The sequence below is a fragment of the Aspergillus ruber genome, assembly GCF_000600275.1.
Source record: "Aspergillus ruber CBS 135680 unplaced genomic scaffold scaffold00061, whole genome shotgun sequence".
NCBI classification, from domain to species: domain Eukaryota; kingdom Fungi; phylum Ascomycota; class Eurotiomycetes; order Eurotiales; family Aspergillaceae; genus Aspergillus; species Aspergillus ruber.
In genome coordinates this window covers 10387-36865 of record NW_024467357.1, presented here as the reverse complement: position 1 = coordinate 36865, position 26479 = coordinate 10387, and the positions used below count along the sequence as shown (strand labels likewise).

Here is a 26479-nt window from a genome sequence, read left to right as displayed (position 1 = left end):
TTGTCTTGGAGATGATGTTGTACTCATGCTGGTTCATTTGACTCAATTGGGCATTGGTTGTTGGCGTATCTTGCTTCACTGGTCCAATTCGCTGAATTGAGTGTTGAGCCTCCATGAGCTCTGTACGAAGCTTGCTGACTTCCAGTTCCAGATTCGTGATTCGCTCAAGATAGATTCCTTCATGGAGTTGTTGTTCTGCTTTCCAGTTGGATAGCTCCTCTGCCATGTGTGCTTGCACTTGTTCTAGGACCACCTGGTACACTTCCTGTTGCTGTGTTTGGGCTGCTTCTAGGGCCCCCACTAACACCTGGGCGTGCTTGCTTGCGTCTAGTAGGGAAGCCTGATGCTTTGGCCTACCAATAAATGACTTTTGTAGAACCCTTCGTTGTCTGATTCCACTTCTAGCCTCGCTGGCCCGGCTGGGGGTCCTGCTGGAACCCCCAGGTTGCCAGCGCTCCTGGTCTTCATTTTCATCTATGCTCATAACCTCCACACTGCTATCACTGAGCATGGGCTGTATCGCATTCCTGGATCGCCGGTGGGTTGGTGTTGGGGTGCCTGGCATGTCTGGCGTTCCCGTGAGCTGGGAGGCCACGTTGCCCACTCCGGGGGGCAACGCGTGCGATATACCACCACCACGGGGTCTCTGTGCCTCCATGGTGGTTTATAGGTGCCAGAGGGCCCCTATCGGTTGATTAACGCGTGAAAATTACGTGTTTTTCGTGGGTGCTGATTTTTGCTTTTGATTGGCACATTCTCTTCGCCTGTATGGATAGGATTTGATTTGGATTAGGGAGAAGTCAAAGCCGAAGGTTGGGAGGGATAGGCTGTTCTCGCTTGTGTCAGAGGAAGTTGGTTATTTAGCTGAGGATAGACATTTCACAGTTATGTCGTTTTTTTTTTGTACCTCCATGAAGAAGGAAATCATAGACTTCTTAGTTTTCTCATTATTGTACAGCCTCCATGGCTCAGGATTCATATTCTGCCATCACGCAAAACCGGGGAACGATTCTCTTCAGCGGTACTATAAAACCAAAGCCATGTCTGATGTAGATCAGATAATTTGAATCGAGCAGGAAGTAATTGATCACTCGAATACGGCTGATTGTTTAATGAGGAACCCACTGCCCGTGACCTTTGTATCGCTAGATACTCGGCCTGGTTTGTCTCGATCATCCGAATGACTACTCCGTAATGTAATGCAACTTATGTAATCTATTGCCAATTGTGAGAACTGGTGGCAGTTTGCTGTACATAGTTTTGAATCTCCGTCGGTCCATAGATCTGTGAAGCGGTATTCATCCGAAAATTGAGTACCGCCTTGATATAATTTCTCTCCCTCCCTATTCCACTGAGTCCAGATGATTGAATCGTGGTAGATCATCATCCATTCCGGTGCCGCTGGATACATTTATGGAGACGATACTTGAGAAGGATCCAATGAGCCGTCAGTCAGAGATCCAGGAAATAAACACGCCCAGAGTACATACATAGTGCGTCTGCTGGGCTACCGGTGGATACCGGCTTAAAAGCCCTGCACTTACAGGCAGTTCTGATCTGCCCGTCGTATGTCCCATGAAACTGGCAATTTTCGGGGCAACGATGTCGATTGTCCGGATAACCGTACGAGGCTTATATGGCCCGGAATGGCTTCCACCAAACTACAAGCCTAAGACCCTTGAAGGACCTGCAGTTATTAAATGGTACTGGCGAAGGCTAGTTACCCCATCCACATCATGCTGTGTGTTAAAGGCTTCTTAGTATTAACTAACGGCCTACAGATATTGTACTTATTCGAACTAAGACTACGTGGAGTATCTATTATTAGAAGATCCAGCAATTTATATGAACTTCGTTAACTGGATGTAGAGGACCTCACGGGTAAAAAGGGTCCAGACATATAATGAACATTAGCGACAAGGAGATGAACCCGCGTGTTGGTTATACTCGCACCCTTCTTTGCAGTATCTGCGCCGCTGAAAGATACTTGGTGGGTTGGCCAAGCTGCACGGAGACAGCTTCCCGCAATTTAAAATGACATGCATTCGGCTATGCGCTACTATAATGCGGACTGATGCAGTTACCTGGACACAGGTCTTGTTGTCTAGCTCTGATTGCTGTAGGCCGGTTGCTGCCTAAGCTCGATATGCATAAGTCCTACTGATTTTCAATCCACCTTTACTATAAAGACATTGTCGTCTCTACCGCCACTACTATGTACTAATCGACACGCTCATAGTGGAACACCGTGGTATACACATCCAGGCCCACGCTAGGTGACGTCCATCCAAAGTGGCGCTCCTCGAGAGCTAACTTCCACCCACGGGGAATCCCAAAGTCGTGAATTTCGCGGATATGGTTGGTGCTAATCAAGAAAGATGCGGGAGGCTTCAACTCGCGAACCCGCGTATTTAACTCATCGGGAATTTCGTCAACGCCAATGGTGACCGACTTCAAAGCCAATTGGAAACATCGAGAGAGAACAAGGGAGAGTTCAAACATGTTGACGAAGTGGATGGCCTGGTAGCAGACGATATGGTCAAATTGCCCCGAGATTCTGGGGAGGACTTCTTGCATCGGTCCGACGAGGCATTCATCGTAGCCGGCTTGTTCACAGGCACGTGCCATTTCGGGTGAAATGTCGACGCCGACATGGTGGCTACGTACGCCATTCCCGGTTCCATCCACTGCGCTGTGTTCATGATGCTCCCGAATCAATCGACCAACGATACCCGTTCCACAAGCGAGATCAAGGAGACTACCGCTGAAATCCAACCGGGAGACAAGGCTGGAAAAGACCTTTTTCACCGTGCTTTTTAGTAAATAAGCCGAATCATATTTAGCAGCGATCTGGTCGTATTCGGCAGCGATGCCTCGCGCCCGATCCTTCTCGTCGTTCTTTTGCATGAAATACGAAGCCAGAAGGATATGTAATAAGGCGCGATGACCGCCGGGGAGACTCTCGGAGATGACGGGATCCTCGAATTGAATGTTGGGAGGAAGGAATATGGCCGGCATAGGGTTGACCTCGATCACAACGGGCTCACCATTCGGTTGGATTCGAATGTCGACATTCCCCCAGGATCCACCAATGCTCCCATTGACCGTGTATGCCTCGACAGCCAATTTTTGTAATTTGTCAAAGAGGACGGGGTCGTCATTTCGGTTGATGAGATGCTCGGACAGTTGAGGGGAGAATTTAATATCGAAGGTGAGGAAGCGGTTAGGGTTGCTCGAGTCCGTGGGAGGATAGTTGTAAATCGTCGGGTTGAGTGCGATAGGAGTATCTCCGAACTCAATTATGACGATCGAATAGTCGACTCCCTGAACAAACTGCTGGACAATAATATCACTAGGCAGATTGTCAATCGAAGGAGGGGTCGCAGACAGCGGGCTATTCCTGGCGCGGCTGCGTTCACGACCCGGTTGTAGCTGAGTATCAATAGCAGCAATTTCCGCATCTCTCTCCTCGGGCATAAAACAGATGGACTTAGAGGTGAGGAACATGCTTGCACAATTTCGAGCGGCCTTGACAATCACCGGGAAGGAATTCGCATCATTCCCCGGAACAGGAGGATGCCCATGAGCCCGAGCAGCCTCATAAAGATCCGTCTTTGACTTGAGCAACATGCGACTGGGTATGCCGACGAAAGGGACATTGAGAGATTCGAGATACTCGACTGCATCTGCTCCGGCGACATCATCCTCGGGCGTTCCCCACATGAAGCTGATGTAGAAGTCGAAATCCTCCGCTACGGCCGCGTCAATCTGGGCTTTGGCATCGGATTTGTCAATCATACGGTGTTCATAGGTGTGATCTTTGATGAAGCGAGAGGGATCGGGATAGTCATCGTGGTCTTTGAGGATGTTCTCATCCGTGTATTTGGATTGAAGAAGACAGAAACGCATGGTGAAACGTAGAATAAGACAGTACGGGTATTCAATGGGCTCCAGTATCACAGTAAACAATGGTGAAGGACGGGCGTTTATATACCTTACTACTGTGCAACCACACAAGTTCAGCTGGTCTATATCGATAGCAACCCCGCTGGTCAACAAAAGGCGACAAGGGAGGTCTCCGCATAGGTGATGAAGATCGGATTAATATCGAGCCAATCTAGTGGGCTCCGGGGAGGTTTTATCGTACGGCGATGAAGCTCTCAGTTAGTTCCAGCAAGCACTCTACAGAAGACTCAATACCACGTACATTCTCTACTGCGCGATACTGTCGCTATAGTTCTCGGCGGTCATAAGCATCGTACTGTTATCTGGAGAATCGGCACCGGAACCAGGGACCAGGGTTTTTCTGCTTCTGGGTTCCAAGGATGCGTGGAAAGACCCGAGCCTCTGACGTAGACCTCGCCCTCACCCGCGGGTGATCAAGCAAGAAAAACAGTACTATATTAGGATGGATTATAATTTTTATGCATACAGATTAGGCTATCTACAGGTTCATAGACAAGACGCAGCTCTTCGAGCTGCGATAGGATCGGCTTCAGCAGTGAGAGATATCTCCTGTGGGTCACGTGCATAGATCGCAGGCTAGCACTGTGACAGAGGGTCTGCGAGGGTCACCTAGACAAGGTTCAGCGAGGTTTGAGGATCGGGTGAGGGTCACAGGCATTGAACCTGACCCTATGAGGGTTTGGGCGAGGTCTACTCTGATGTAAAATAGAAACACGAACACACACACACAATACTACTACTACTACTACTACTACTACTACTACTACTACTACTACTACTACTACTACTATTACTAGTCAGGGTGAGGTGACCTATAGCCTACTTCCACGGCCATTGCTACAATATTGGTACTAGGATAGCTAGAGCGGAAAGTGGCCGGGGAGAACCAGTATGGGAGCTTATGTATCAAAAGGAGTGGATCTGGGCGACAGTGGGTAAGGTGGGAGACATTGCTATTAAGCAGTGTGGAGAGACTATTGTCCATTCTGTTTGACTGTTCGATTGATTAGTTTTGCATTGCTTAAACGTTCTATGTTTGTTTGAATGCCTGTTTAAATAGCTCTGGGTGAAGATTGCCTAGCATCCCTACTTGTAAGACAGGCAACCACAACATACCAAGATGGCGGTGGCAAGAAACCGGTCATAGTTCACTGGGTCCCATTTTTCTCTTCACACCAAGCGTCTTTTAGCCAGCGGGTAGATCGTCAGTTCAGCTGAAAGCAAATCAGGCACATATAAATATTCCAGAATCAACCGAAAATCCTTGCGCAGGTTACAAAGTACTGATTTTTCTGCTATTCAATTCCCACCATGGTGTCTATTCAACAGCTCGTTCGTGGTCTCACAGCCCTTATCCTTCTGCAACCCGGCCTCGCAGCCAACGCCGACAATAGCATTCATTGGGCACCGGAAGCAAGGCCCCAGTGTCCACCTTGGACGATCGCGCCTGCCTGGATGTCTTCAATGCCACAATGCACGTCCCTCCAAATGCCACTTCCGGAGACACGGCCCTTCCGGTAACCCATAGAAATGGCATTCTGTACACGACCAAGGACAAGGACCCGACTCATTTGACTATAAAGAGACTCGAGAATGGACGCTATACTAATTTATAATGTGCATCCCTCAGGCACCAAGCAGTATTGGACCTCCGGTTACGACGATGTAATCGGGCTCACCCCTTATGAATATAGCGCCAAAGAATTGTCTTTCGCCCAGGTCGAAGAGTCCAACTCGCCATTCTCCAAGGTCACTCTGTTCTGGGACGCGAAGTGCTTGGTGGCCCCGAATAGCCCTGCGGATCCCGTGAAAATGTTGGAACTGACGGCTTGCGACCCCGTTATCCTGGAGGTTACCGACCCTGCGGATTGGAAAACACCTGATGATGTTTGCGAAAAGAAGCCAAGCGTGAATTATAATGGTAATTACACCCCTCGTTCCCTTTTCGAGCACATCTCTCATTAACCCGGGGTCCCCCTCTCTTCCGTTGGTTTATATTCATGTGCTGGAGTGATTCAATCTGACTGACACAATTCTTCAGGTTGCAACAGCTACGAAGTCTGTAGCACTTGTGTGTTGGAATGGCGGTACTGCATGGGCAGTGGTAATGCTACAACATGTACATGTGTGACCCCGCTCATTGGACAGAGTGGCTAGGAAGCAAGTTGCAAGTGAACAATCATGCTAGCATGTTAGTTTGTTGAGGCAATAATAAGTGAGCCATGCGTTAACATACCTTCGCATGCAGGCGGTTTGGGGCGAGGAAAAGGATCAGAAGATGGTAGAAGGTGGTTTGCCTCAGGAACCCACAGGGACAAGAGGCCGCAGGCCTCGGGGTAATGCTGAACAGTCTGTCGTAGCTTTAATGCTCGGTATAGACAATAAATTTGATTAAATGATAATACCAATGGATACCGGTTTATGTCAATTGATCAATGGACTTGTCTGGCATAATGCACAACAAGCGGTTCTTTGAATTTTAATCAACATACCACTAGTATGTATGTATCTTTCTATTTTTCGTCGAGGTTCGGGGCTTTCCACGCATCCTTGGAAACTCAGAAATAGCAACTCCATGGTCCCAGTACGGGACATATGACGAGTATATCGGAACTGCCTGTCGTCTAGTTAAACTATCATCTATCATCTAAGTACAGGTAGCCCCTCGCGCGGAGGGCTGCTTGGGTTTTCACGGCCGTCCAGCAGCAAATTGAGCTTTTGGTTTTGGAAGAAGAGCAAAAGGGAAATGGAGTAAACAAATGGGATGAAATAACAGGGGAAGAAAAGGAACAGAACCGTGACGGCTCAACGGGCTCAACGGCTCAGCACCCCCTCGGTGACTGATATCGACAAACTATGTGTTGAAATCGGTATGAATCGCGCTAGAACCCTCCCCTATCACAACTGATTTGCAGCATACAAAAGTTCATATTGAATTCAACAACTTCCACACAGCCATTGGCAGAGCATCAGTCATATCCCTCTGTGACCCTGTCAGAGACCCAGTCACCTCGGGGTCATTCAGAATCGAAGACATAGGATCATTTCCAGCAACCACTGTTCCAGATGCAGACATGTCCACACAGACCACAATCCCACCCACAGGAACCATGCAAAGTGCAACTCAGTATGCAGCAGCAGATAATGCAACTACTATCACCCACATGTGCTCCCTTCCTATCTGCCGTGTTGTGAACGATTTTGAGTAGATCATGGACCTTGGTTTCGTCGATGAATGCTTCACAGCCAGGATGGAGGCAGACTTTCTCCTTTTCCTCGCCTGTATTTACGCTGGTGACCCGAAGGTCCATGGCTTTGGTGATTTGAACGCCCATATGGTCGACTCTTCTGCCTGGGCCAATTATGACTGCCCATCAGTATACGCGGAGGCCTGGTTCTTGGAGCTTTTGACATGTCAGTAAATGATACCTTTTTTGGACTGAAAAGAGCCACTCACAGCTCTTGACATGGTTGATTCGCTACACATGACAGGACCAGCAGATGAATCATCAATCCCAGCCGGTCTCGCCGTCTCACCTCACTCGCTTAGAATCATGTCGGTTCCGCAAGAGATTGCCTTATGATTATGCATAGATTAAACAATTCTTCCACCCTAAAAAGGTTCTTACTTATTTTCGGGATTGTTAACTCAATATTCAACCCAATTGGATCCGATCCGGTCCCGAATTCTTCGCCGATTCGGCTTATTACTCTATAACTAGCTACTATACTACTTATAAAGAAAGGCTCTCTTCACATTATCCCCTGGCTGTATTACAGAGAGCCATGATCCTAGCTTCCCTCGTAGACGTCAAGTAAAATGGGGAGGACCCCAGCTGGTGACATCACGTGGCGTAGTGTGATAATACCCGGTACCTTGTCCTCGCATCTCTTACGCAAGCCACGACATGCTCGGTAGGCCTCCAGAGTCTCGGTTGGCAAACTCCCACAACAATGTCCGACACTCCCGAGGAAGAAATCATGCAGCGCCGTCCAGCTTCTGGGTTTCGCACATCTTAGCATACATGCCCCCCTTCGCAACCAGCTCGCCGTGCGTCCCGGCCTCCACAATATTGCCTGCGTCGAATACGAATATGCAGTTAGCGTCGCGGACTGTCGAGAGGCGGTGCGCCACCGCGATGGTTATCCGGTCCCCGGACGACGCCGCCTCCGACAGCGCACACTGGACGAGCTTTTCCGACTCGGTGTCCAACGCGCTCGTCGCCTCGTCAAGTAGGATGACATTGGGCTTGCGTACCAGCGCCCGGGCAATGGCGACACGCTGCCGCTGTCCCCCTGAAAGCTGGCTGCCGCTCGTCCCGCACGGCGTGTCGAGGCCCCCGGGCAACGATGACACGAAGTCCCACACGTTGGCTGCCCGGCACGCCTCCTCTAGCGCCTCGTCCGGCGCCACCTTCGTCATACCGAGGTCCGGCACGCCCTGTGAGATGTTCTCGCGAATTGTTCCCGGGAAGAGCGCCGGTTCTTGCTGCACTAGGGCCACTTGCTTGCGGTACAGAAGCGGGTTAATGGACGACAGGGGCACAGACGAGTCGATAGTAATGGCACCGCTTGTCGGGTCGTAGAAGCGCTCGAGGAGTGATATCATGGTGCTCTTTCCGCAGCCTGAGGCGCCCACGAAGGCCACAAAGTCACCTCGTTGAATCTAAAAAGGATTAGTGTCGGTGAACATGGTTCAATCCCGAACCTGTCTCGTAGGTACTTACCGATAGAGACACGCCCTTGAGAACACGGTTGTCCGGCGCCAGGGGGTACGAGAACTGCACGTCTTGGAAGTCGTAGGAGCAGCACCCGTGCTCGGGTCCCTCTTTGCGGTTGTTGTCAGTCTCACGGATGGTTCCGTCAAGCCCGTCGAGCCAGAAGTAATAGTTGGCGGCTTGATTCGCCTTGGTGAAGCCTGAAAACTGTCAGTAGCTCGATCCCAGTGCGCTAGGAGCCTCTCCTGGACTCACTGCTGGTGAAACTGAAAGCCAACGCAGTGGCTTGGCCGGAGAAGTAAACACCCATAAACGACACGATGAACTGATAGAAGCTGATTTCCCCGTCATTTATCAGCTTCGATCCCCACCTATTCGCACAATCAATCAGCCGAGTTGCTTCACATGACTTCGCAAAACCAGGAAGCGAGGACTCACCAGAACCCCAAGGCCAGCACGAAGTACTCAGCGGACTGCGTGAGAGAGAACCAGGTCATCATGTGGAACATGGGCCCGCTTGTCTGAGAGATCGCGAGGTCGAGCTCGTCGACGTACTTCCTGAGCACGGTGCTCTCGATGGCGAGCGAAGAGACGGTGCGTATCGCCATGACCGTCTCCGAAGCTACCGAAGCGCTCGCCGACAGCCTCTGGCCTAATTCGTCGTCCATCTTGGTCTCGAGCCTGACGCGCGCGTAGCCACCTAGCATCATGGTCGGCAGGCCGACGAAGACGCCGACCAGCCCGAGCTTCCAGGACACAACGATCGCGAGGATGCACGACGCGATGATGCTGATCACGGACATGAGGATGATGGCGACAGTGAACCCCATCAACTCCAGGATGGCCTGCGGGTAGGAATCGAGCCGGCTGATGAGCGCGCCCACCGTGTTCTCGGGCCGGTCGAAGAAACGGAGGTCCTGCCGGAGGAAGGACTCCAAGATTTCCCGTCGCATCTTCCTGCTGAGACCCTAAGGCGCGGTACGCTCGGGTCAGTATCGTGATGCAAGACTGAGAACGAGATTTTCCTTCCAGTGCCAAAGAAATGGAAGCTCTCACCTGTGCGATAGTATTGGTCGACCAGCCCATGACGAAGTACATGACGAGAATGCCGAGCGACATGATGAAGAACATTAACGAGATGAAGTTGCCGCGAGCGACAATGTTTGGAGAAGTAAAGATGCTCATGATATTTCCTAGCAAGAGGGCTTGCCCAGGGTTGATGGCGGCTACGAGTGACATTGTGGTGAGCAAGTGTAACAGCAGTGCCATACTCTCCAAGGCTGGGGCTGGGGAGTCTTTCTCATTCGAGACCACTCACCTCCTCCGACGCACATGGCTGTTGTAACCGCAAACCAAAGCCAGATATCGGGCGTCCCTCTCAGAAGCTTCCAAATACTGCAGATAATGCCTGTTTTCTCGTACAAGTCGTGGTCTTCCCGGTCCTTTAATGCCGCTAATTGTTGCGCCTCAGCCGTCCGGATCTTGGCAAGAGACTGAACGCAATCGACATGATAGTTTCCCTTTTCCGAAACCTCATCAGACATGCTTGTGCTTCCTGAGCCATGGTTCTCCTCAATGTTAGCCGGCGCAAGGTCCTGGGCCTTGACGAGAGTAGCGTAAATGCCGTCCCTGGACACCAGCTCTTCGTGACGCCCCTGTTCCATGATCTTGCCCTTAGACATGACCACAATGTTATCCGCGTTGCGGATGGTCGCGAGCTTGTGCGCTATAATGATTGTCGTCCGGTTCTCGGAGGCGCTGTCGAGGGCCTTCTGGACGATTCCCTCGGCATGCGGGTCGAGCGCGCTGGTTGCTTCGTCGAGGAGTAGGACTTTGGGCTCCGAAATGACGCTGCGGGCGATTGCGATCCGCTGCTTCTGTCCACCCGAGAGCAGGCCGCCTCTCTCACCGATGCGAGTGTAGTATCCTTGCGGCAGGCTCTGGATGAAGTCGTGCGCGAAGGCGAGCTTCGCGGCCTCTTGGACGCGCTGCATTTGGTCTTTTTGCGATACTGCCTCCCATTGGGTGCCAACGAGACCGTTGGCGATGTTCTCGAACACGCTGCCGTTGAAGAGCACCGGCTCCTGGACTAGTTAGGGAGTGTCTTGCGAGTCTGCGGTACGCACTTTGGGTGTCTTGCCTGTTGAACTAGACGGAGGTTGGTCCGCAGCCACCTGAGGTTAAGCTGACTGATTTCCTTGCCATCCAAGGAGATGCTGCCTGCACGAGGATTATACCACCGTTCGAGCAGGCCGATGATCGTGCTTTTTCCTGAGCCGGACGGTCCCTTTTTTTTCTCCCGCTTAACTAGAGGCTTCTATGACAGATACGATCGGAAACTACTCACCACCAATGCCGTGACCTTGCCTGCAGGAATATTTAAGGTAAAGTCCTCTAAGACTTTGACATCTGGACGCGTAGGATAGCTGAAGTTAATACCGTGCAGGCCGATGAAGCCGGCAGTTTCGTCAGGTTTGTCTCCCGATTCGTCGAAGGGATTGATCTCGGATTGCCTATCGATGAGAACGAACAGCTCCGAAGCTGCGGTAGCCGCGCGGCTGAAGGTGACCATATGCGGTGCTACTTGCATGACTGTACTCGCAGCCATGATGACGGAGAAGAGAACACTGGCGTCTTAGTTAGTCTCAGGGTCTCTATAATGAAATGGCAGTCTAGCTGCTGACTCTCGAGAGGATGAATACTGACACAAAAACAGTTCCCAGGTCGGAGATCTCGCCGCGGTCGAGCATGGCGATGCCCTGCCAGAAGGCCAGGCCCATGCCGGCGTAGACGACGAAATACTGCCCTCCGAACACGATGCCGTAAAGCTTATTCTTTTTCATTCCCTGGGTGTACGCATCCTGGAGGTAAGAGTCGTACTTGGCCATCACCCTCGGTTGAAGACTGAAGGCCTGAAGGGTCCGGATCCCTCCGAGGACGTTCTCGGCATAGCTACCGGCTTGGGCGTAGATCTGCAAGATCTTGGTTTCAATCATGGCATCGATGCCGCCGGCCGTGCCGAGCACAATGAGCAGAGTTGGCACCATGAAGATGAGGATTAAAGTCAGCTTCCATTGTGTGACGAACGCGATCACGAATGCCGCTACGAAGGTAGAAATGGCTTGGACGACGATGCCGAGTTTCTCTGCGATGCCGGATTGGATGAGCTTGCCGTTCGTGGTCGCCTGCTGAGATATGGAGCCGGAGGCGTCCCGGTCATAGTAGGTAATTTCTTGGCTGAAGGCAGCCCGTAGATAACTTCGTCGGATGTTGCGGGTCAAGTAGTACGCGACATAGGTAAAGAGAGAGGCGTAGACGTAGGTAGCCACAAGACGGGCGACACCTATGCAAACAAAGTAGAGACTTTGGTCGCATTAGCATACAACCATTTTCATCGTCTAAGAACAAAGCAAAGGGGGATAATGCGCTTACGCCGACGTTTGCACGGCAGACATGAAATTGCCAGGCATCGAGTTCGCGTCAGAGAAGTTGAAGTTGCTAAGCAGCGTCAAGAACTGTCCCATGACCAGGTTTACCATAGCGAGAGCAACGCCAGACGCGACAGCAGCTACGAAAGCAATGCATTCCAGGACGTAGAGTTTAGTATCGCCGAAGGTGAAAATTCTCTGCAGGATAGATAATCCCAGCTCGTCAGCCATTACTCTTACAGATGAGAATGCAGCCATTACCTCTCCGGCTAGACTTACCAGGAAACCATTCGTGCCTTTCTTCTTCTCGGCGGACTCTTCATTTTCTTTCTCGGGTCCGATAGGGATTTGAGCATCGTTGGCTACTCCGGCAGCTTTCTCGGCCTCTCGACGGTCCAAAGGAGCCGCCATCTTGTTTGCCGCGTGTTGGGGTGTAGAAAGGAAGAAAGGAGTGGACGAATGACACAAGACGTCGATCTTGCACAATCTGATGAAAGAAGGCGATTAGGAAAGGGGAATGGAATATATAGAAAATGAGAAAAAAGAGGAAGCACTTTAGGGTTCAATGGAAGACGTCTCCAAATCTTTGCCTTGACAGAACCCGCGTTTCACCTTTGCTTTATAATGTTCAGAAGCTTGGATGCTACCACGTCCGGTCCCAACAACCTGGGTATCATGATGTTGGCCTTCTATTAGGGTACATCAGTACATCAGAGGGTGTCGATGCGGAGGGCGGAGCCTCCGAGCCCCCGAAGCTCCGAGCCCAGCGCCAAGCCTCGCCGACGCTACGGCGCCCGTGACGAAGTGACTCGGAGGCCGCGTGCGCTGGGGCTCCGAGACCTTCTAAAGCCCGTAATAACGCCGCCACCTCTTCGGAACCCAACCTTCTATCTAGGCTCCGATGCCTCTGTCTATACTAACACAAGTTCCTGGCCTTGCATGCCTCGCTCGCTCGTGAGGCCTTCGGAGGACGAGGAGAACCAATTGACGTCGACCAAAACACGACGTGCGGCAGCACCTCGGCGGGTTCTACCACCCGCTCACTCACTTTCGATGGAAGAAGAACCGGATGTCTCGTTCTCGCGGGCCGAGGAAGACGAAGAACAGAATCCTGCTACGACCGAGAAGTTAGCAGTGAGTTTACTGTTGTACCTACCTTATATGAGATCATATCATGTGGCTGATCAGCTTCTTCGAAAATAGTGTCATCGATGCCGCCAGCGCAAGGTGAAGACAAGACATCCATCCCTCGGGAACCTACATGGATATCAGCGTCTGATTTCTCGTCCAGGTGAGATGCGATCGGGTGAGCCCGTGTTCTCACTGTGTCAAAGCTGGGACACAATGCTCATACGCAACCGGCCCGAAGCCTAGAGAAAGGCGGCAGAGGGTCATGGTCTCAAGCGCATAGTAAGTAACTACAAGATAACTGACCGCCTACCAAACCCTAGTGAGGCGGAATATCATGCTGATATTTATCAAGTGATTCCAAATTGGATTCAATATCGAGGAAAATCGACGAGCTCAGCCAGAGGATGAGCCAGTTGAGTCATGGGCCGAACAAGAGTAGAACCTCTAAAACCCTCAACTTTGCAGATCCCATCAACATCAACGAGGAGCGCTGCACGTCCTCGTTCGGACTAACACCATCTTCTTCCTCACTCGGTTCTACGCCAAACCAAGGGACCCTGCCGTATAATTCCACCGGCGAGGGCGTCCGTGAAGTGCACTACAACTCTTCCAAAGTGGAGTACGAGGGCGAATCGTCACTTTTCGCTCACGCCGTCTTCGCTAGTCGATTTCTGCAGAATGCCATTAACAACACGACCGATGCCGAGGTCGCGCATGAGATGGAAGCCGTCCTCGACGGCCTCAGGGCTGCCGTTCACTCCGGGAAACAACAGTCTGATACGCTCGATAAACTGTATCCTCATGCCAAGGCGATCTCACCCGGCTCGACGACCCGCAACCTTCCTTTGCCGCCCATCGACAAGGTGTTCATGTGCTTGCGTATGGCCAGGGAATGCCCGCAGGTGGCCATGCTATGGTTAGGGGACTTTATTAGGCCCGCCCAGTTCACCGACTACTTTATCAAAATCGCATCGCCTGGTCCAGCTACCGAAGCTGACTTGATCGTCGTTCATTGCGGTCTTTACTGGCTGTTCTGCGAATGCTCCAAAGCCGTCACCGACGAAGAAGCAAAGCAAGACTATGACGCGCAGGCTTTCATATGCGGGGCGAACCTCGAGACTGTCCTTGCCAACCTTCGCTTTCATCAGCCAACAAATATAGACTTTGCATATGCAATGGGCATGGCGGTAAGCTGTTTGCTTGTCTTTGCGAGAACCAATCGAAAGGTCCCGTTCCGACTGACTGTACCTACTAGTCGCTGTATTGCCTTCAGAAGAGCAAGCCGTCTGCCGCGTGGAATTTCATCACTTCGGCCTCGCATATGATACAAGCTCTTGGCTTGCAACATAACGTGCCTATTAGCATAGAGCGACCAGAAGAAAAGGCCCAGAAGATGAACTTGTTCTGGACCATATACATGACTGAGAAGATGCTATCGCTACGCCTAGGTCGTTCATCGACCTTCCGAGATCAGGACATCACCCTGACTCGTCTTGGTATGGAGCGTCCTAGCGGTTCTTTTTTGGCTGAACTGGCCCCCGGTTGGGTCAACATGGCGAGTATACAGGGCCGCATATACGACGACATCTACAGTCCAGGAGCCCTCATGCAACCGCTGCACATCCGGAAGTCTCGTGCCCGGGCTCTTGTAGCCGAGTTGAAAACTACCATGCAGCATACGCAAGACACCCACGTGAGTTTGTCCCGGCTACCTACCCAGGATCATGATATTTTTTCGTCCCAGTCACCCACTCGAGACAACGCTGACGGCTGACTGGTCACAGGACCATTATGAGGCGAGCAAAGGGCAAGTGCTGGGACTGGATTACCATGAAATAGCAAGACGTTCTGACCGAGTCATTGGCCTTTCCATGCTTACGCTCATCTACCGGAGCATCGCCCCAGAGAAGCCATCGATGTCCGCATTTTGTCAAGAATGTATCGATGCTGCTAGAGATACGCTCCAAGAACACGACCGCTGCGTCGCCGTGATTACCAAAGCGCGAGGGAAGACGGTGTTTCTTGAAGCATACATCAACTGGTTCGCTATCGATGGTTCTACCGTTCCGTCCTCGACTAGATCAATCTGACGTGTAAACACAGGACCATCACCCAGTCTCCGTTTATCCCCTTCATTATCGTGTTCTGCCACATCATCGAGACATCCGAGGTCTCAGACCTCGAGCACATGAGAGATTTTGTCGAGACGCTTGAATCTACATCGAACTCCCGCGCACATAGCACATGCACCAAGCAACGTCGCCTCTTCAAGGCGTTGTACGACGTCGCGGCCAAGTACGTCGAGGTCAAGTCCCGTGCGGACGATGGGCAAGAGGGGATGTCGTGGTCGATGGATTGGCAGCAGTATGCCGATACGTTCGCCGGCATGACCTCGAACGGGCTCGGGCTCGGTACATTGGACTCTGAAGGAATTGTGGGAGACCCGGAAATGACGGATACTGCAGATGCTCCTGGTAACATGCCGTCGCATGGCGATGCTAACGGGGACAGGATGGGGCTTGTGGATGGGCTGGTCGGGCCTACGGCACCGCAGAACACGGCATTTGGGGATGTGGACATGGAGATGGATCTTTCAGGAGCTCAACTTTGGGACTGGTTCAACAAGAATCAGTCCATCATGAGGATGCTTGAGGATGCATAGAACAAAGCGGTTTATGAACTCTGATTGCCGTTCCACGCCGTCTTCAATCAAGGAGTAGTTCAATAGGTGGAATGGCTGATTCCTGGTGCAGTGCAACTGTTTGAATGGTCTTATAGATTGGGGGGACTCTTAGAAGTGCACTACGAAGCATCTGATCCAGACAGGCTAGCTGGATAGACGCCCTATTGGAGATGGACTTTTGTCTGCCTAGGCTGTTCTGTGACGGCCTGGTCACGTTGGCTGGGTATCACGTGAGGTGCAGTTGTTTGCTTTATTGCTTTGTGTTAGGGGCTAAGCCCGCAGCGCTAATAACTAGCTATCATACAAGAGGTTTCGTTGAAGGAGAGAAGAACGGATGTTCCATCGGACAGCCTTTTATATACAAAAGTACGTTATGCGGGTAGTAGTCAAGTAACCACTCCGATCATTCCTCCGACTAGCATATCATTTATTCTACAGGCGCTGCCTGTGACACTTTGTTGATAAATACGGCGTTACCTCCTCTCTTCTTTCCTCATGTTGATTATTCTCGTCGATAACTACCTAGGTAGAACTCATGAGTTGGGATGTTCCATTATTCTAGTAGAGCGCCGTGACAGTTCTGTGCTGGTCTATTCAGCCCTGGCCACCATTCCTCTGTTTCACAACACAAGACTGGGAGCACGCAGGCTATTTTTGCCTACTGTAGTCCTTCCAGTTCCATGGCCAAAGATTTCACAAGGAGTCCAACGATATCAAGCAAAGAAAACCTGCCACAAGAGATAAAGATAGATTTGGATCAAAACAGATCAGTGGTGATAGGCGAGATCAAAGTGCCATGTATGAAATGCCACCCCTCTTATAATCTCTGGTTATTCATGCTGTTGAAGCATCCCTTTCACTGTCTCCATATATACAAAGTCAAATGCAAAGACTACCTGTCAGTTGGTAGTCACATAAACAGTACCTCATTAAATCAATTCTGTGCAGAACATAGACGTTGAGGAAGTTTATACACTGAATATTATTTTTATACTTCGGGTTTTAAGTTTGACATTGTTCATAATCTTTACTCTTAAAAACCTTAAATTTACTACTGGTATAGTTATTGGAATCTTCATTTATAACATAATATTTGGTTGCACAAGGATCATCTTGAAATGAATTGAAGTGAATGGAATTTCCTTTTGTTTTTTAACTCATCATCTGGGTTCTACTTTTTTATCTAGCCCCTCAGTTAATATGTGTGAACAGGCACTATCGCAAGACTAGCAGGGATACATCAACTTTAGCTAGGCTTTTATCTGTCCAATCAACAACAGAAACCAACCAACTCACAGATTTAGCCTGGCACTACTATACGTACATAAACTGGTGTAATTCCAGCCAAGCACCAGAATTCACCCCAGTTATTTTAATTTTAATTTTTTTTTTTTTTTTTTTTTTTTTTTTTTTTTTTTTTTGCTCTGTCCATCTTTTTCAGCGTCCAAATGGTGGGCACTACCATTTTCACGGCCATCACGGCCCTACTAGCAACCACAACGGTCGCCCAAACCATAACCCCGGCACCAAGCACAACCATTCTCTCTATCTTCGAAGAAAACAACACCCTCAACGCCCAGGTCTTTAACAACATGGGCGGCAGCATTGTCAACGTCGACGCATCCAGTAACCAAACCACTATCGCCATAAACTGTATCCAGAGTTTACTACAAAATTGTTCTTTTTCATCATACGTTCTGCCTATTACAATAACCAGCGGTCCGTCGACGTTTGCCTGGAGTATGAGTTCAACGACACGGTCAGACTCGGTTTATTCCATTGCCGGGCAGTCGCAGAATTGTGTGGTGACTGGGTCCACGCAAAGTGCGAGTTGTTTAATATATGATGATTATTGGCATTCGAATATATCTACTACGTCGTTGTCAAGTACCTCTGCGACTGTGGAGTTGAGTGCTGCGCAGATCACGTATGATCTTCTCACTGTTACAGCTGGCGTTGAGAAATTAGCACCTGCTTCTACGGCTTCTATGACAAGTACTGCTACTGCAGGTACTGCCAATAACTCGACAGTCTCGGGGCAGCATAGCTCCAAAGCATGGATTGCAGGCCCTGTTATAGGCGCCGTGGTGGGGTGTGCGGTAATCGCAGCAGGGGTTTACTTGTGTCTAATACGACGAAGGAAAGGGAACAGCGAAAACGAAAAATCAAACAATGTACCGAGTTACCCAGATTCGCCGGAATTGGATACGAATCAAAGTCAGACAGAGGAATGGAGAGCTGAACTGCCTTCTCCGGCGCCAGCCTCCCATCCAGCTGAGCTTGAAGCGAGTGAACGACATTTTGTGTATGAATTGGACCATACGCCTTGATTGGTATTGATGATATGATATAGACTAGATCAATAATGATGAAATGATTATGGATTTACTGTATATTCTTGTATCAATTCGGACATATTTATATATTGATTTAATATTCCTACATATTTGCACTGCCATACGCATGCTAAACCATTACATTCAGTTCATACAAGACATGTATCAATCATTCGAACATCATCTTCAATGGTGGAGGCGTGGTCGTAAATGTATCAAGAGCCCGCTTTTCAGAATTTTCGCCAGTCTTATCTGGTGCAAATGTGATATTATATTTGAGTCAGAATCGAAACCGAGATTCGAAGACTAAACAGAGCCAGATTCTTTCCAAGACAGTTATACGGGCCTGCAAAACATATCGAGTCAGTATGAATTCGCTCAATTATGTTGTTTTACCCACCCAGCGAAAAAGACATAAAAGGAGCATCTTCAACTTGTAATTCCTGCTTCCTCTCTCCCCACCGCTTAGGAATAAATTCCCTGGACTGCTTATAGTATCTCTCATCCGTTTGGATTGCTTGAACCGGAACAAATGCACTCATGTCACCGGGAAAATGCACTCCGTCGACTTGGGTCCCTTGTGCGGGTGTGATGCGATATCCGCCTGTCATGACTGCGGTTCGTAAATAGAGTGTTTCGTGGATAATTTCATCGATAAAGGAGATTGTTTTGATCTTGTTGTAGTCCCACTCTGTTGATCCACTAGGCATAGCCTCGTCTAATAGAGATTGGGGATTTGTTGAGACGGCGAAATGTTTTGCCAAGTAGAGCAGCACATTGGCCATTGTAGTTGCGGTGGTTTCACTACCATACTCATTAGTTACTATTTTGTTCAACATCATCTAGACTCTCGCTGCGGTCGCTGCAGAGAGGAGCCTTTTTGGCTCCCCCCTTCGGCCATCATGTTTTCCCCAGTTATAAGTCCCATCCTGCCGACCGTGTCCTTCCCTGCTTCCATCCTTCCTCCCATTAGCATCTCTCATATCGCCTCGCACGCTATCTCTCTTCCGATGATGATACAACCTTCGAGTTTGATGAGGACACGATTTGGAGAGAAATTGATGGAATTTTCTCCAACTCTTATTTGGCAGAGCGTGGATTATCCAGGAAGTTGCAGCGGCAGCAGAAGTGACTGTTTCGTGGGAAATGTAGTATGCCATGGCCAATCTTTTGGGCCGCATACCTGGAGCGAATTACATTAGCTTTCAAACAAGCAGTGCCATCTGATGTAGATGTTTGGGGTTCCAACATCTTTGCTGTGAGGGACGCTCGAGAAAGGTTTAGAAAACAGGATTCCTCAGATCTTGCTCAGATGTTGGCCACTCTTACATATTTAAAGAAGATTAAGCCGCATTATCATGTCTATGCTGCCTTGGGACTTGCTAGACTACCTCCAAACTATCATTTGCTTCAAAACCAGTACAAGCAAAGCATAGAACTCTTTATCAGTGTTGCCTCTTTCATTATAAATAACCGGAATGATCTAGTTAGTGTCTCCTCTGCATAAAATAATCTTACTTACCTTGCTCCATAACGGTAGAAGCAAGCAAGAGATATACACAAATCAAACAGCCTAGCCTAGCCCATACAAAGATATACAAAGTGGGGAACAATCCTGACAGAAGAAAGTCATGTAGTCATCAAGAGGTCATCAAAAGGTCATAAGAGTCATCAGCATCGCACGAAAGGCAGAAGCAATCAAAGGGAGAGAAAGAGGGATTCTGCGTTCCATCAATGGTTGATTAAGAAAAACTCGGGATGAATTTCTTCATTGTCGCCATTTAGGATTCGAGCGCGGGAATAATCCTGGGAAAAAATTATCCGCCATAGTTTGGGCACCGAATCTTTGGACGTTAGTCATGAAAACCCCACTAGAGAAAGTAAAGGTCCTTACAAAGTTTGCGAGGGATTGAGTGCCTACAGTCCAATATCAGCCAATCAGTGAGTAGGCCTTGTCGGATGGACTGGTGATATGTTCCCTGTGGTTCGAATCTTTTGCAATGTTCCAAAAGCCAGTCGCTGTCACGTAGAAGTTCGAATCCCCAGCCAGGGGTGATCATGTGGAAATCAATGCGCCCCTGACCGACGCACGACCTTTCAGAAACAATACCTACACCTGGGCCGACTTCTTCAGCAAAACTTCTGTATAATTCATCCTGATAGGCCGCCTCAACAGGGCGTGGCTTCCCAGAAGGGCCATATCGCTGGCCCCGTTCCGCCATGCAAAGCATCGTCCTCGAGAACCTCTGCAACACTTTCAATGCTAAGGCCTCAATATTGGGATATCTAGTGACCGGGAAGGTTTCATCATAGACAGGCCATATGTATATTCAACAAAACTGCATTTATAAGCCTCGAAGTGGTTCAAAGGATGTGGCTAGGAGACAGCAACTTACCGGGCATGCAGAAAAGAAGGCAAAACACAGATCATATAACCTTCTTCGGGCTCGTCGACATGGATGAAGCCCAGTCTGAAACACTTTTCCAACGCATCATTATTCCTAATGAATTCGAGGCTCCCATGGGTCAAGATGCGCAACAGCACACCGACAATTAGAGGGTCAATACCTTGCAGTCTCGCTTTTGATGGAAGGCTCTTTTCCGCGACATCATAATTAAGGAACTTGAACAACTCGTAGTTGTTTTCTAACGCGTCGCCAACATGCTGGTATGTTATGTGCGAAACGCCATACCGCTTGAGATGATCTCGGTAAAACTATTAGACATAATATTAGCACGGTAATTATACCGGAATTTGAGAACATTGCAAAAATACTAACGCCACATATCGGAGCATCGCTCCGGCAACTCCAGGATGTCCATTTGTCTGTTCGAAAATGTAGCTCGCGACATCTTCACCGATTGTGTGGTCGGTGGTGTCAGCCCATTTTTTTACGGCGTCTTTAGATTCCTCTTGTTTGTAGAATAAACAGAGATCATGCCCAACGTGATCGTGGGGGGCTATTAACGAGATTCTTTGCTCCCTTTTCAGAATCGGTGGGGTGGTTGTTTTCGGATAATCAGGAGAGCCGGTACTTGGACTGCCATATGATGTAAATAGGCAGAACCGCGGGCCTTTGGTGGCGGCGAGGTGCTCTTTGATTACTGAATACCAAAAAAAGGAATCAGAATAAGTTACATGCGCTTCGTCTAAGATGAAAATGAGGTCGTCATTCGCCTCATTCAAAAATTCTGCTCTCTGAATCTTGTGCCCTAGTTGGTAACACTGTCAAACCAGAAAACCAACAGTGTCCATATTGTTTTCCACCCAGTCTTTCCAGTCGGCAACAAAGACAATTTTTGGCTGTTGCTGAGTCAAATCATGTCGTGAATAATGCCGGAAAAGAAGCTTTGCCATTGTGCTCTTACCCGATGCCGGCGTTCCGCGAACATGGATCACGGCATGCTCATCAATTAGATGGGCGAGCGTCTCGATAGACCTCGTTCGCGGGAATATGTTATTGGAGAGCCCCGTATCTGCAAGTTGTATAGCAGGAACAGACGAAGAGGGGCCGGTCAGTTTTGGTTCGAGTGTGGAAAGCTTATGGGCCAAATCAAACGAGTGATCCAAAAGAAGAGAACGGATGAGCACGTGTGCTATAATGAATGAAACACAATGTACCTGGGACATCTTCATGCTCTACCAAGGAATGGTCGCACGTTGAGCACAGCTCGCTCAAGTCAATGGATGTGGATGGATGTAAATGGACGCCTGCTTTGCAAAAGCAGTGAAAACGCCCTTCTTGAATCGTCACGCGGCATGGACCGACATTTTAATCACATTCCTTTGATCATCTTCCTTCGCTGTGTTTGACGCGCCTAAAAGCCACCTTAGCCAGGTAGCCATGATGTATGAGTTTCCGGGTAGAAAAGCGTCATATAATCGCAGAATAGAACGAGACAGGAACGTCCTAGTGGAAGGCCATTGCGGAAAGAGTGACATGTGAGAGTGATGTCACGTTAGTACCTTTTTGGTGTGTAATGGATGGTTGATTGGTTGGTGGCCAATCGGGAATACGATGGTGGTTGTGTGTTCCTGGATGGGATGAGATGGAAAGAATGGGTTGGGGATGCCAAATTCTGAGAGCTTTGGTTCTGGAACGTGGAGTGTTGTGAATAGTGACAGATAACAGTCTACTATTTGTATTTACTGGAAGCCCATGGCATAATAGTACAGAGTACGGGGCCTGTGATATCTTCGGCGAGGGCTAAACTAACTATATAACTACCTGGCAGAAAGCGAGGGCGGTAAGTCACGTGACCCGTTGGATACTGTCGGAATATAGAGGTTCCTTACCGAACAATACCAACTGATGCCTGATTGATGCCTTGCTGATATCATATGGCGCAAAGCAGCGTATTTACTCTGCTATTACTGCTTTTGAAACCGCACAATCGCTTAGTATACTCTATAAGGTATTTACGGTCGTATATAGGATCCTAGATAGCACACTTTTGCAAGAATCAGAGACCTCAACCATATACGCTTGATACGTACTTTCAACCCTGACTAAGCCACATTTCCGACAGATACTGTCGGAAATGTGTATAATCGAGCCTCCTCTTGCCCACGCTTCTGCCCTTCCTCTCCAGTAAGGATGCCACCATTCTGAAGGTAAATTCTGCCTCGCTTTCGCCTGTAGCGATTCTTGGTGGTTTGTGTATTGGAAAGTTCCTGCTTCAAAAGTGCCTCTGACATGGCTATATTGCAACTTTTAACCACCTGTCACGAGCTCGGAATAGTAGATAATAACGAACTGAATTCCTATCTAGACTATTGTAGCCATCGACGAGAATATCGAATCTGGAGAAGAAAAGAGAAGAGGAAATCTATCTAGGTAATGAAGGGGTTTTATAGAGGTTGTTGCCGACATGGCTGAGTAGCAGCATTTGCGATGTATAATTCATTGCTGCAGTGTTGAGCCGTCATATATGAGTCGTCATATATAGTCACTATTAATGCTGCTGGTACTGTTCTACCACCCCAGATTATCTTTGCTGGAAAGATGCACCAAGCACCATGGTATGAAGCTATTCCCAATGACTATCGGATTAGTATGTGTGAGAATGGTTGGACGAACCATGATCTTGGCTTTGAATGGCTTCAAGAAGTCTTTGAAAAGCATAATGCCTCACAGACTGCTGGTCAATACCATCTCCTAATTCTTGATGGCTATTCAAGCCATGCAACTCTTGAATTTGACCAGTTCTGTACATCAAAGAAAATCATTCCTTTATATATGCCTCCACATTCCTCAGATAAGCTTCAACCACTTGATGTGAGCTGTTTTGGGCCATTAAAGCAGTACTATGGCCAGCAGATCCGTGAAGTTATTCAAAATGGATATGAAACAATTGATAAAAGAGACTTCTTATGGCACTATGAGCACATACACAAGCGAGCTTTTTCTGAAGCAAATATCCTCAGTGGCTTTAGATCAACAGGTCTGATTCCTTTGCAGCCAGAAAGGGTCCTTTCAAAGCTTCGAATTCAGCTAAAAACACCAACACCTCTATCTTCTTTGCACTCCGATTCTTCCTCTCATTATCTTGGTCAAACGCCAGCAAATCTATACCAGCTGGATCACCAGAAGAAGGAATTCCAAGCACTTCAAGATCAAGGATTATCATCATTTGTTGCAGAGGGAATGCTTGAAAAGGCTATAAAAGGTGCAGAGGTTGCAATGCAAAATGCTGTTCTGCTTCAACAAGAAATCTGCCAGCTTCGTACAGCAGATAAGCGTAAAAGGGATAAGAAGAAGACCCCACGACGCTTTATCCAAGAAGGAGGCAGTTTGACTGGTCAAGAAGGTCAAGATAAAACTCAAGAAAGAGAGAGAACAACAGCAAATCATGCAGCTGTTTCAACTTCAACCTCTACACGCCGGCCACCACGCTGCAGCAATTGCAATAAAGAAGGCCATAATCGGTTGAGATGTCCAGAAAAATTGACCACCTAGAATAATATAATGTACTGCATTTGTATGGCATTAAAAAGCTTCAATTTGTTGACTTAATCGAATACGCGAGCGCGTTTTGGTAATGGTGGCGGACCGCCGCCAGCTCGCTGTCCGATTACGTTATATACATATAATTACATAAAGAACGGACTTCTCAAATATGAGCCTCATATATAAACTGGTCGAGATATCACTGGTTAAAAAGGTGTCAGTTTGTATGGGAATGAAGAATTCGCCGCTCGTGCGTTGAACACGTTACTCTGGGAATTCAACCTCATTAGAAGGGAAAAAGAACAGCAAAAAGGTGTAGACACGCAGTGACGCCTTCTAATAATAATCATTACTTTAAACGTCAGGAATTATTAGACCATTTGGATTTTGCCTGTCATCACTCTATGAAATCCAAGCACAAGGGTAAAGCTGGCCAAGTATATTCGTGTTCCTAAATTGGATCGAAATCGTCATTCTGGGCGGGTAGAGCCATTTCAGTGGCATTTCACTGCAGTACTGAGCCAGTCTCGATGTAGTATAGCAAGCGAATCCCACTTAATGGCCCCAAAATTGTGAGCGATATAATCGAAGCCGTGCTAAATTGGAAATAGCCTTGCCGTATTCATCGTGTTGCAAATCAGGGTCGAGCGCATTGCCGCTGCATCTAGTGTTAGCTGCATAACTTCATTTAGCTGTTCATAAAATTAACCACCACTCATAAAGCCGCTAGTTGCGGCGTGGCTTGGTAGCCCGAAGGATCCGAACGTCCGAAGCCACCCAGTTCCTGACTCAGTTGGCCATAGAGTGGACGTGCGCGGAATTAGAGCATATGGGATACAGACATGGGGTTGACAATTAATAATCAGCCTTAGGAAGAAAAATGCGTGGTGGACAAGGAGCAGTTGTACTCGATTGCTGTATTGGGCATGACAGAGTAAATACGGCAGAATAATGCAGTGGACATGGTTTCTGCCATCACCGCGTGAGTCTACTCTATAATACAACTCACAACGGGGCCAAATGATGCAGATTCCTCAGAGAATGCAAGCTCTCCACGTGTGTCGACAATGCACCTTGAGAGGACTTGAAACATGAGGGAAACTGCCTTATCCAGGCCAAAATAGGCGCGGACTGTTTCAACTGTCATTTCTGCAGCATAGCCTCAGCAGGGTCCTGCCACCCCCAAATGGCCAGAGACTATTCAGATCGCACGCCTGAATTTCAAACAGTGCGGCTCTTGGCAGTGTGGCTTCTCCAACTTTGAATGCATCCCAGAGGATTGAAATGGCCCCCAGGTTGGTTCCCACTCCATTACCATTTTCCAATAACATGCCCATACTTATTGACTCTTCATTAGAGTAAAATAAGCTCGCCCAATACTTGAGACCTTGGCAGATCCTGGTGTTCATCCTGCGCGCAGGCATTGTCACAATCCCTGAACCCCAAAGGTCAACCTTTGCTATACAGCATCCCGATGAAGATGTGCGCCTGGTCAGCCTGGGGGCCATGTGTCATATTTGTATACAACTTCACAGCAATGTATGAGAGGGAATGGTCTATAAAGGAGTGCTCAAATCTGTTCCAGAATCAAGTTCATCATTAACAACAATCACAACAATCACAACAATCTTCACTACAAAGCTTCCAATCCCAAAGCCTTCCTGCTTTCTACAACTCTTTGTCTTACACCATTTTCAGCTTTCAACCAATCATCATTCAAAATGTATATTGATACTTCCAAGCTTGCTACTGTGGCCCTTGCCACCATCCTCTCTGCCAATTCTGTCATTGGTGTGCCAATCGCTGGACGCTCTCCCAACTTGTTGACTCGTGACCCCCGCGGCGGCCACCACTCTAGCTCTGGCGGCTCTACCAGTGAAAAGGTTTCGACTTGGACTGGTGCTTTGTCGGACATCACTGGCATAGGATCCGATGCTGCAACTATTGCTGAGGCTGCCAATAACCAAAAGCGCGCTCCCAAGGGCCACAGCTCTAGCCATAGCGGTTCCTTTTCGGGCGACAAAGCCATGAACGCACTTGATGTCGCTAGCAACCTGATTGGTATTGCTGCTGATGGCACTACTATCGCCGAAGCCGTCAACCAAAAGCGCACCCCCAAGGGCCACGGCTCTAGCCATGGTGGTTCCTCCTCCGGCGACAAGGCCTTGAACGGTCTCGATGCTGCCGGCAACATGATCGGCATTGGTGCTGATATTACCACTATCGTGGATGCTGCCAATAACCAGAAGCGCTCCCCCAAGGGCCA

At 48.8% G+C, this 26479-nt stretch overlaps 8 protein-coding genes across 8 annotated transcripts; 3 read left to right on the top strand and 5 right to left on the bottom strand.

The window, feature by feature from the left end:
- Positions 1–23: 23 nt before the first annotated feature.
- On the bottom strand, positions 24–658 carry EURHEDRAFT_382263 (uncharacterized protein; the record flags this gene model as incomplete). The annotated part of the gene is made up of 1 exon (XM_040779513.1): positions 24–658. A coding segment is annotated over one exon (635 nt), but the record flags the coding sequence as incomplete, so codon positions are not given.
- A 1562-nt stretch (positions 659–2220) lies between these two features.
- Positions 2221–3909, bottom strand: EURHEDRAFT_467927 (uncharacterized protein; the record flags this gene model as incomplete). Its single annotated transcript, XM_040785221.1, has 1 exon — positions 2221–3909. One exon carries the CDS (start codon positions 3907–3909, stop codon positions 2221–2223), a length of 1689 nt encoding a protein of 562 aa, XP_040633813.1.
- A 3740-nt stretch (positions 3910–7649) lies between these two features.
- EURHEDRAFT_489681 (ABC transporter ATP-binding protein) lies at positions 7650–12523 on the bottom strand (the record flags this gene model as incomplete). The annotated part of the gene is made up of 10 exons (XM_040785623.1): positions 7650–8632; positions 8694–8884; positions 8940–9055; positions 9123–9652; positions 9741–9910; positions 10003–10745; positions 10811–10971; positions 11032–11311; positions 11391–12047; positions 12117–12523. The coding sequence occupies 10 exons, from the start codon at positions 12521–12523 to the stop codon at positions 7946–7948; spliced, it is 3942 nt and encodes a 1313-aa protein (XP_040633812.1). The 3' UTR covers positions 7650–7945.
- A 437-nt stretch (positions 12524–12960) lies between these two features.
- On the top strand, positions 12961–13581 carry EURHEDRAFT_333091 (Zn(II)2Cys6 transcription factor domain-containing protein). Its single transcript, XM_040778371.1, has 3 exons — positions 12961–13246; positions 13316–13339; positions 13404–13581. The coding sequence occupies exons 1-3, from the start codon at positions 13052–13054 to the stop codon at positions 13521–13523; spliced, it is 339 nt and encodes a 112-aa protein (XP_040633811.1). The 5' UTR covers positions 12961–13051; the 3' UTR covers positions 13524–13581.
- A 66-nt stretch (positions 13582–13647) lies between these two features.
- EURHEDRAFT_467935 (fungal specific transcription factor domain-containing protein) lies at positions 13648–15905 on the top strand (the record flags this gene model as incomplete). The annotated part of the gene is made up of 4 exons (XM_040785222.1): positions 13648–14430; positions 14499–14936; positions 15028–15284; positions 15347–15905. The coding sequence occupies 4 exons, from the start codon at positions 13648–13650 to the stop codon at positions 15903–15905; spliced, it is 2037 nt and encodes a 678-aa protein (XP_040633810.1).
- Positions 15906–17351: 1446 nt separating this feature from the next.
- EURHEDRAFT_417766 (uncharacterized protein) lies at positions 17352–18410 on the top strand. Its single transcript, XM_040783273.1, has one exon. The coding sequence runs from the start codon at positions 17375–17377 to the stop codon at positions 18254–18256; it is 882 nt and encodes a 293-aa protein (XP_040633809.1). The 5' UTR covers positions 17352–17374; the 3' UTR covers positions 18257–18410.
- Positions 18411–18460: 50 nt separating this feature from the next.
- On the bottom strand, positions 18461–19047 carry EURHEDRAFT_390598 (cytochrome P450; the record flags this gene model as incomplete). The annotated part of the gene is made up of 2 exons (XM_040779839.1): positions 18461–18608; positions 18663–19047. 2 exons carry the CDS (start codon positions 19045–19047, stop codon positions 18532–18534), a joined length of 462 nt encoding a protein of 153 aa, XP_040633808.1. The 3' UTR covers positions 18461–18531.
- A 456-nt stretch (positions 19048–19503) lies between these two features.
- Positions 19504–22212, bottom strand: EURHEDRAFT_417763 (uncharacterized protein). Its single transcript, XM_040783272.1, is given in 8 exon segments — positions 19504–20106; positions 20157–20506; positions 20557–20601; positions 20659–20978; positions 21039–21475; positions 21506–21803; positions 22029–22155; positions 22172–22212. The coding sequence occupies 7 exon segments, from the start codon at positions 22107–22109 to the stop codon at positions 19994–19996; spliced, it is 1644 nt and encodes a 547-aa protein (XP_040633807.1). The 5' UTR covers positions 22110–22155; positions 22172–22212; the 3' UTR covers positions 19504–19993.
- Positions 22213–26479: the final 4267 nt, after the last annotated feature.